The sequence below is a fragment of the Leiobunum rupestre genome, chromosome 2 (genome assembly GCF_980474605.1).
Source record: "Leiobunum rupestre chromosome 2, qqLeiRupe1.1.hap1, whole genome shotgun sequence".
NCBI lineage: Eukaryota > Metazoa > Arthropoda > Arachnida > Opiliones > Sclerosomatidae > Leiobunum > Leiobunum rupestre.
The window spans coordinates 71,889,307-71,899,444 of record NC_143385.1 but is presented as its reverse complement, the minus strand read 5'-3'; the positions used below and the strand labels follow the sequence as shown (position 1 = coordinate 71,899,444).

General features: G+C 40.7%; 1 protein-coding gene across 1 annotated transcript; it reads right to left on the bottom strand.

Moving 5' to 3' along the window:
* Positions 1-216: 216 nt before the first annotated feature.
* LOC149958949 (uncharacterized) lies at positions 217-9,286 on the bottom strand. The gene is made up of 4 exons (XM_090166320.1): positions 8,909-9,286; positions 2,697-3,088; positions 2,258-2,439; positions 217-1,667 (listed from the first exon to the last, which is right to left on the bottom strand). The coding sequence occupies exons 1-4, from the start codon at positions 9,158-9,160 to the stop codon at positions 1,513-1,515; spliced, it is 981 nt and encodes a 326-aa protein (XP_090022446.1). The 5' UTR covers positions 9,161-9,286; the 3' UTR covers positions 217-1,512.
* Positions 9,287-10,138: the final 852 nt, after the last annotated feature.

Sequence of the window (10,138 nt, the reverse complement as noted above, 5' to 3'; positions counted from 1 at the left end):
TTCTAAATATATATTTATTTTATTAGTGATAAAAATACTACACTTAAATTTATTCAATCCAATAAAATTATTTTATACGAAATCGTCCATTTTGTTGACGCGAAAATATACTACACTTTGATCTTAGCAAAAAGAAACTTACTATCCAAATTTTCCAATAAAATATTATATACTAACAATGTAAGTCGTCCATTTTGTTGGCGCCAATATATACTACACTATGATATTAGTCAGGCAATGTAAATTACACAAAAAATATATATATAAATATTAAATACATGTTTAATAACTGAAACGAAAAGATAGTACAGTTTGATCTGATCCAAACGAGGTAGAAGTTTATTATTCAATTTGTTAAACTAAATTATACTAACAGACTACCCGAGGTGGTTATCACCGATTTTGTTGAAACTTGGGGGTTAGACAGACCCTATGGTAGTATGAAAATTGCCAAAGGGAAAAGTTGCAATGGGCTTTAGTTTTCCTATGGCAATCGAAAATGTTTTTGACCTCACCATTTAAAAAAGCATGGCATTTTCTCGATTACCCTAATTTTGTTAAAATTTAACCAAAATCCTTGATCAATTTTACCCAAAATAGGTCAAATTCATAGGGCTGTGCGAGTACCCGACATATTTCTATGTCGGGTACCCGAACTCGTAACTCGCTTAAGAAAAATGCAATACTCGTCGATTATCGAGTATCGAAAATTTACATATTCGGGTACTCGAATACTCGAATAAGCTCCCTTGCTGAATTCGTCGGGTTATTATTTTCCCCATCAGGTTCGGCTACTCGACTATTCGACGAGTATTTTACAAAATTTTGTGTTTCCGCCGCAATAATTTCAACGCGACGCTCTGATAAGGTATCAATTTAGGAGTTTAAATGTTTAATAATAGAGTTAATCAGTCAACTTATCTATGAATTGGTAAGTTTTAAATTCGTTATCAAATTTAATACAGTTATGAATAATCAAGAATACCATTATTAATAATTAAAGAAAATTACCCGAAAAAACTCGATCGAGTACTCGAATAAAGAAATTTTTTCGCTTAATCGAGTACTCGATTACCTGACTCGATAAAAATACTACCCGACTCGACACTCAACGAAAAGGTTTTCAGATACTCGGTACCCGACTCGATTGCCTAAAACCACTACTCGCACAGCCCTACAAATTCATCTTTTTTTGTAAGTTTTGAAAATTTAATTTAATGTTATTAAAAACCCTGTGAAACCGAGAAAATCTCATGCTTTTTTAAATGGAGATTATTTGTTTTGAGATATCAAAAACATTTTCGGTTGCCATGGGAAAACTAAAGCCCATTGCAACTTTTCCCTTTGGCAATTTTGATACTACCGTAGGGTCTACCTAACCCCCGAGTTTCAACAAAACCTGTGATAACCACCTCGGGTAGTCTCCTTGTAAGTCATTTACACATAAATGTTTTTTATTAACGTTTTTTAAAAGGTGTGCTTCATAATGACACCAGATCGATTTCTAGTCTTCTATTGTCCGTCGTCCTCAGGGCAGTATTCCAAACTCTGTTCAAGAGACAACTGATCTCCATCGTCGTCAGTGCAGAATAAGCTGCTATGATCGAACCTCTGATTGTCTGTTATCCAAACGTAGTCGCATTTGCATTTGAAAACTTGAACGGGTCCTGTAGACAGAAATTGAGACAATTTTCAGGCTATATTTTTCTCTGTTGACCAGTGCCACGGTCACTAAGGGTTACGATGTCATTAGTGTTAAGGCCCTGACAACACATTTTTAAAATTGGAAAACAAAATAAGGGCAACAAACACAGATTTTTCCCTATTTCTAACTACTTCAAAGTTCTAATTATTCGCCCCCTTTGGTTCGCCATTAAAGGCTAGATAGGTTACAGGTAGCGGCTAAAGCAGAAGCAGACGCTATTAGTTTTCTCTCATCGTTTCAAATTCCCTGACTATTCCCTGACCATTTGGAATCATTTTCGAATTCCCTTACTTTTCCCTGACCTTTTGGAAACATTTTCAAATTCCCTGACTTTTCCAGGTATTCCAGGTCGTGTACGAACCCTGTGATAGAGCCGCCATTTGCCTTCCTGAATGAGTCTAGATCGCTTAAGATTGCAAAACTAACCCTATAAGTTTTATTTATTCGTTTTCAAAACTAAATAATGCAATTATAAATGATAAAAACAAGTACTTTTGGGGCTACTTAATTGGTTATGTACTCTCTATTTGTTTTTTTTTTTGTAATACCAACCTTGAAGGTCAATACGAATTTGCGTATTCGCTGATGTCGCTGCCAGAAGCGGCGTGAAAGTGGCCGGCTCTAGGACCGTAAGAGGATTCCCAGTTAGGAACAAAGTGAAACGATTTACATCGACAGCAAGTGTCTCCATATTGACGAATAAATCGCCAGGAAGTGATTCGATTTGGTTGTTCCTGTGGTGCGAATAATAACGCACAAATAATTAAATTTAATTTATTGTCAGGGTAGTTCAAAATGATTTTTTTTTAAAAGCAAAATATTTTCTTCATAACTCAAAATACAAAATGTAAAAGTGTTTTTGAATCTCAAATTAAAAATACAAAATTCATTTTGAAAATGGTTTTTTTAAAAGGAAAATGATTGAAATTATTAAAAAATGATTGAAATTATATAATAACCCAATTTGGCCAACCCAAACACTCAAAAGTACCTTAAATCTAATGTTGACAATTCCTCAAACTCTGCTCCGAAAACATCCTTTCTCAAGTGCTTAATTTCGTTGTTCGAAAGTGAAATTGTCTTGCATTTGGGACAGTTCAACGACCTGTCGTCCAGCCACCGAACTTGGCAATTTTCGACTGCAATTGATACGACGTCTTCACCATAGAAGGTACTTAACTCTGATGGTAAACGGCGCCAAAGACTGTTCTCAACTTCCAGATTCTCGATCCTAGCGAACTTGGCCACATCAGGCCAATTCCAGTTCTGTATTCCCTTCACACCACTCAGCTTCAAATAGTTCAAATGAAACCTCGATGTCAAATCTTCTTTGGCGATTGGAGATTGAAAGAATGGTAGTACGCCGTTTTTCAATGTTAGTACCTGCGGGTGAAGCCGGTCAATTGTTACTATTGGTTTGAATTTCTTATGTCCAAATCAAAAGTGTGGCAATGGAAACGTTTTTGAAATGACTGATTCTGAAAATTTTTGGAGGGAAAAAGTAACATACATAAGAAAAGCATGTCATTTTATAATTACCAAAAGTGTATCAAAAGTAGCAGCGCCATTTTAACCCATGGCAGGGACCCAAGGCTTCGAGCTTCTTTGGGGCCCTCGTCATCCCTCCTCTCCCTGGTGATCCATTGGCCCCTGCTCTTAGTAGGTCCCTAGTCTTTTACCTTCAATGGGGCCCTCAACATCCCTCCTTCCCCTTGTAATGCATAGTCCTTTGCTCTTCGTGGGCCTTTAGTCTTTGACCTGCTTTGGGGCTCTCGATATCCCTCCTCCCCCTGGTGATGCATGGGCCCCTGCTCTTGGTGGGTCCCTAGTCTTTTACCTTCAATGGGGCCCTCAACATCCCTCCTTCCCCTTGTAATGCATAGTCCTTTGCTCTTCGTGGGCCTTTAGTCTTTGACCTGCTTTGGGGCTCTCGATATCCCTCCTCCCCCTGGTGATGCATGGGCCCCTGCTGTTGGTGGGTCCCTAGTCTTTTACCTTCAATGGGGCCCTCAACATCCCTCCTTCCCCTTGTAATGCATAGTCCTTTGCTCTTCGTGGGCCTTTAGTCTTTGACCTGCTTTGGGGCTCTCGATATCCCTCCTCCCCCTGGTGATGCATGGGCCCCTGCTGTTGGTGGGTCCCTAGTCTTTTACCTTCAATGGGGCCCTCAACATCCCTCCTTCCCCTTGTAATGCATAGTCCTTTGCTCTTCGTGGGCCTTTAGTCTTTGACCTGCTTTGGGGCTCTCGATATCCCTCCTCCCCCTGGTGATGCATGGGCCCCTGCTCTTGGTGGGTCCCTAGTCTTTTACCTTCAATGGGGCCCTCAACATCCCTCCTTCCCCTTGTAATGCATAGTCCTTTGCTCTTCGTGGGCCTTTAGTCTTTGACCTGCTTTGGGGCTCTCGATATCCCTCCTCCCCCTGGTGATGCATGGGCCCCTGCTGTTGGTGGGTCCCTAGTCTTTTACCTTCAATGGGGCCCTCAACATCCCTCCTTCCCCTTGTAATGCATAGTCCTTTGCTCTTCGTGGGCCTTTAGTCTTTGACCTGCTTTGGGGCTCTCGATATCCCTCCTCCCCCTGGTGATGCATGGGCCCCTGCTCTTGGTGGGTCCCTAGTCTTTTACCTTCAATGGGGCCCTCAACATCCCTCCTTCCCCTTGTAATGCATAGTCCTTTGCTCTTCGTGGGCCTTTAGTCTTTGACCTGCTTTGGGGCTCTCGATATCCCTCCTCCCCCTGGTGATGCATGGGCCCCTGCTCTTGGTGGGTCCCTAGTCTTTTACCTTCAATGGGGCCCTCAACATCCCTCCTTCCCCTTGTAATGCATAGTCCTTTGCTCTTCGTGGGCCTTTAGTCTTTGACCTGCTTTGGGGCTCTCGATATCCCTCCTCCCCCTGGTGATGCATGGGCCCCTGCTGTTGGTGGGTCCCTAGTCTTTTACCTTCAATGGGGCCCTCAACATCCCTCCTTCCCCTTGTAATGCATAGTCCTTTGCTCTTCGTGGGCCTTTAGTCTTTGACCTGCTTTGGGGCTCTCGATATCCCTCCTCCCCCTGGTGATGCATGGGCCCCTGGTGATGCATGGGCCCCTGCTGTTGGTGGGTCCCTAGTCTTTTACCTTCAATGGGGCCCTCAACATCCCTCCTTCCCCTTGTAATGCATAGTCCTTTGCTCTTTGTGGGCCTTTAGTCTTTGACCTGCTTTGGGGCTCTCGATATCCCTCCTCCCCCTGGTGATGCATGGGCCCCTGCTGTTGGTGGGTCCCTAGTCTTTTACCTTCAATGGGGCCCTCAACATCCCTCCTTCCCCTTGTAATGCATAGTCCTTTGCTCTTCGTGGGCCTTTAGTCTTTGACCTGCTTTGGGGCTCTCGATATCCCTCCTCCCCCTGGTGATGCATGGGCCCCTGCTGTTGGTGGGTCCCTAGTCTTTTACCTTCAATGGGGCCCTCAACATCCCTCCTTCCCCTTGTAATGCATAGTCCTTTGCTCTTCGTGGGCCTTTAGTCTTTGACCTGCTTTGGGGCTCTCGATATCCCTCCTCCCCCTGGTGATGCATGGGCCCCTGCTCTTGGTGGGTCCCTAGTCTTTTACCTTCAATGGGGCCCTCAACATCCCTCCTTCCCCTTGTAATGCATAGTCCTTTGCTCTTCGTGGGCCTTTAGTCTTTGACCTGCTTTGGGGCTCTCGATATCCCTCCTCCCCCTGGTGATGCATGGGCCCCTGCTCTTGGTGGGTCCCTAGTCTTTTACCTTCAATGGGGCCCTCAACATCCCTCCTTCCCCTTGTAATGCATAGTCCTTTGCTCTTCGTGGGCCTTTAGTCTTTGACCTGCTTTGGGGCTCTCGATATCCCTCCTCCCCCTGGTGATGCATGGGCCCCTGCTCTTGGTGGGTCCCTAGTCTTTTAGCTTCAATGGGGCCCTCGACATCCCTCCTTTCTCTCTTAATGCATGGGCCCCTGCTCTTAGTGGGCCCCTAGACTTCTGCCTAGTCAGCCTTATAGATAATGTGGCTCTGAATCAAGCGTTTTTGTAAGTTTGGAGCGTATAGATTGGGGAGTTAATGAAGATCGAAAGTAGAAAGTGAGTCTTATTCGCGAGAGCAGTGTTCCTAAAAATTAACTTTTTTGTTGAAAGGTGCTGGCCAGTAGCAATAGTAAATGGTAAGCTTCTGGTAATTATATCACTTTTGCAATGATCATTTGTCCGCACTTTAAAAAAATGGATCAAATGTGCAAAATGAGGTTTTTAATGTCCCAAAATATTTACGTTTTTCACTACTTTCCACAATGCATCACTATGTATTATATATTGGTTACGATTGTCGAACAGGGACAATTACTTCATCTAGACAAGAATGATTTTCAAAACTATTTCACAATCATGGTTTGGTTCTCAGCACAGAGCCCCCTACTACTACCAAGGACTATTGAGTTCAGTCACCATTCCAAACTGGAGCTAGGTTAAAGTGTCAGTGTTGAAATAAGTCGCTTGATGACTTAGGCCTTAGGTGGTGCCTTGGGTATTAGCCTAGCTGATTATTATTATTATTTTATTATTATTATAAGGTTTGGTCAGAAAATCATCATTAAAACAATAGAAAGTAACTAGTGACCTTGTATCTTGTGACATCGTACCTAATGATATTTTCTTATTAGAACCTAAAAACCCAAGTTTCGTAAATAACAAACCAAGAATCTTGGAAACAGAGGCTTCAATTGAATAGGCCATTGAATACGAACATATTATTTTTTATATTCTGTTAAATAAATTTAGGAGATACATATGAATATATTTTTGAAGTGCCACCAATAAATGTTAATTGTTCTCGTTCGCTCTAGTTTAAACTCACTACTATTGTATTCCACGAATGAAGTGGCGAGAGTGATTGAAGTTAATGTGATTTTATTTAAAGGGGAACGGCCAAGCTTTTCCAAATATGGCCTTATTTCCGTATCAAAAGATTAACAAGACGTTCAATATACTAACACGTACCTTTTTTGTCTTGAAAAAATAGCTTTTGGCCCAAAAAGTTGAAACGAAAAATAACGCCAGGTGTTTGGGTTTGAATTTTCGCCGCCATCTTAGGGGCTGCCGCCAGCGCGCCTAACCCCGTATGAGCGATTTGCGAACTATCCTAACTTTTAAAATCGCGCAATTTAGGCTTAGGTCTCTTAAAACTGGAACGCGCCGCGCGTGCAAAACAAATTTTTCGCGTCTTCAGCAGCACGCGCTTCTACGTTGTTTTCCTGTCTCACCGACTTCTCACCAGGTGTCGCGGCGGACGCGCGCCTTTCGATTTCCCGAAATTTCTTTATTTTATTAAAAATTAACCACTCAATATTTTTTGATGTGGTTTTCGCCATAAATTTTATTTTTTAATGGGCTATAGGGCTATCTAACTGGTTAAAGCTTGACCGTTCCCCTTTAATGAATACTGATGTATCGGTTACATTTGGGACAGTTCAACAACCGGACTAGTCACTAGCGCTTCCAACCAATGCTCAGATCATAGTTCCGTTTTCCGAGTTAATAATTGCGATAGATCAGATTATCCTTATTTAGATCAGATAATTTAAAAGACTAACTATGTTAGAATATTTGCCAATTACAACCTGAATAACCTGGAAAATATTCGGAATACGATTAGTATACTCAGTTGCGGGTTAAGAAATGCAAAATATCTATAGTACATTTGGCGGGAGGACACTAGCACAGTAAATCGGCGAATTTGTCCGGTTTACGGTTGAATTTTTAAGTTATATAATTTTCGAAAATATCGTCTATTGCGTTGTATTTCAAAGTGATCATTAATTAATTAACATAGATAAGATATAAAATCAGTTGTAATAATTTATTTTTAGTGAGGCATACCTAAAAAAATCCGTTTTGGCGAGTCCAGGGTAAGTATAGAACGAGTAATACCGAGATTACCACGTTGACGTACATAATCGAGCGATTTGACGATTGTTTAGGAGCATAATACTAATAATACGCTATAGTGAAGCTTAAAAATAATCATCTGCATTAAATATTTATTGATCACTTCGAAAATTCTAAAATGAATTAATATAACACGCGTAGAAACCTTTAGGAATTCAACAGAAAATAGGCGAAATTCGAATTCCCGCAGCGAATTTACCGGAAATTCGAGCTAGTATCGTTCCGCCAAATGTACTAGATATTTTGCCGTTCTTAACCTGCAACTGACAGAGTACCCGAGGTGTTTATTGCCGATTTTGTTCAAAGTCGGGCGTGATGTAGAACTATATGAGACATGAAATTTCCCAAAAGGAGACGTTGCACTACCCATTCGATTTGCCATGGCAACCCTAAATATTTGGGACCACTTAAAAACAAAAAAAATCTCCATTTAAAAAAGCATGGAATTTTCTCGGTTTAACACCTACGAAATTTAAAAAAAAAATGAAGTCACGAAATGGGTCATTTGGACCACATTTACGTACATTTCATCAAGTTTGGGTAAATTGGAATTTTTCGAGTAGAATTGTAAGAATTTTTGGGTAAAATAAGGAAATAAAATTTATTTTTTGTTTTAAGTGGTCAAAATATTATCGGTTGCCATGGCAACTCGAATAGGTAGTGCAACGTCTCCTTTTGGGAAATTTAATATCACATATAGGTATAAATTACGGCCGACTTTGAACAAAATCGGAAACAAACACCTCGGGTACTCTCTATCCAGGGCCGGATTAAGACTTTATGGGGCCCTAGGCCCAAGTTAATTTTGGTGCCCCCTTTCAATAGCGAGCGAAGCGAGCTAGGCGCTTCTTCAATTTATAATTGAGAAATGGAAGGAAAATTGAATTTTGCTGTCAGATTTAGTATGTCGTCAGGGGCTAGACAGAGAATGTGACAATCAAACGTTTTGGTTCATAGGGGTGGACGCATTTACTAAAATTTATCAGGAAAATATTTTGTGAAAAGCAAATGATTAAAGTTTTGTACTTTTATTTTTTTTTCGATCCCGCTTGGTGCCCTAGGCCCAGGCCTATTCGGCCTATTGGTTAATCCGGCCCTGTCTCTATCACAATTAGGTACGCAAGATGTGTAGCACTAAACAAATTACAGAATCCATATCATTGTTTTATCTCAACAAAATAATTATTCCCTCGATCCAAAAATGACGGAAATCCTGACATTCGCGTTGTTAAACTTGTTTATGAGCAATAAAAATCTTACTTCTAACGTCACTCCGTCGAACTCCGAGCCTGGCGGTAAACAAGGCAATTCAGTAAAACCATCGAAAATTAATTCGCTCACTCCTTGGTATTCGGTTTGAAATTTCTTCAAGACGTCAATAATGGAATTACGGCCCTTCTGATTGTTACACGTTAATCGTATATTTTCGAGTTGACATTTCGCCTCTTGCGCGGTGGTCAACCGTCCGACTAACGCAAAGATGACCACCACGAATACGGTTAGCGCCCGCATGTTGTAAAAAACAGGCGAAAACTATTCTTCAAACCATCTCGAAAAAGGCCGCCGAAAATCGTATCTCAGGTTAAACGTCTGACGCAAATGCAATTGAAAAGTTCAATAAATGCGGTTTCCCCTTCACATTTTACCACCTGATAAGGGAACATAATTTGCTAACTGAATCAGAGAATGCAGTTGTAAAAGATTTGATTACTCGCGGAATTTCTGAAGTGGTTTACCGTGGATACGCGATATAATTGCACATAGTCATTTTCTAAAAGTATTAAAAAATAAATTCTTGTTTGTCCATAAAATGTCACTGATTTGGTGAAAATTAAAAAAATAAAACACCTTAAAAGGGGAGCTTTGATTTGCAAAGTGCATCGTAACTTTGATAAGATAATTAAGGGCTTTATCATAAGTGAATAATTATATATTTTACGTAAGTGTGTCAGGTATCTATGTTTCGAGCGTTAGATTTTCAATGAGAGCCAGTTTTAGAAACTTGTGGCTAAATAGTAGGTGGTTTCGTTTCGCTTGTCCCAGACGACTAAAAGTGTACTCTTTTTACCCTAAAACGTTTTATTCGCCTGTTCCGGGGATGAGAATTACTCCGCCCTATAAAATATTCGCTGGTTCCGGAGTATTAGGGCTACTCTTTTTACTCCTTCTGAAAAGGGGGTGTAAAGGTGTAAATCGGATTTTGGCGTCTGCTAGCCAGAATTTATCCGTTTAAAAGGCTACAGGCAGCCATTTTGGAAAAACGTTTTAACTCTGACTCAAACTATTCGCCACCATACAGAATCGGAGTAAAATGACGACAATTTTCATTGGTCAAAAACCTCTCGTAATCCAAAGCGACTTTTCGAGTCAAAAGCCTTAAATTATCTTATTTAACCTTAACTTCGTCACTACACACATAGCTATAAGTGGTTAAAAGGGTTTTACCCCAAGTTCTTCGGTTTTCTCTTTCCATAAAAACTTGTTGACTTG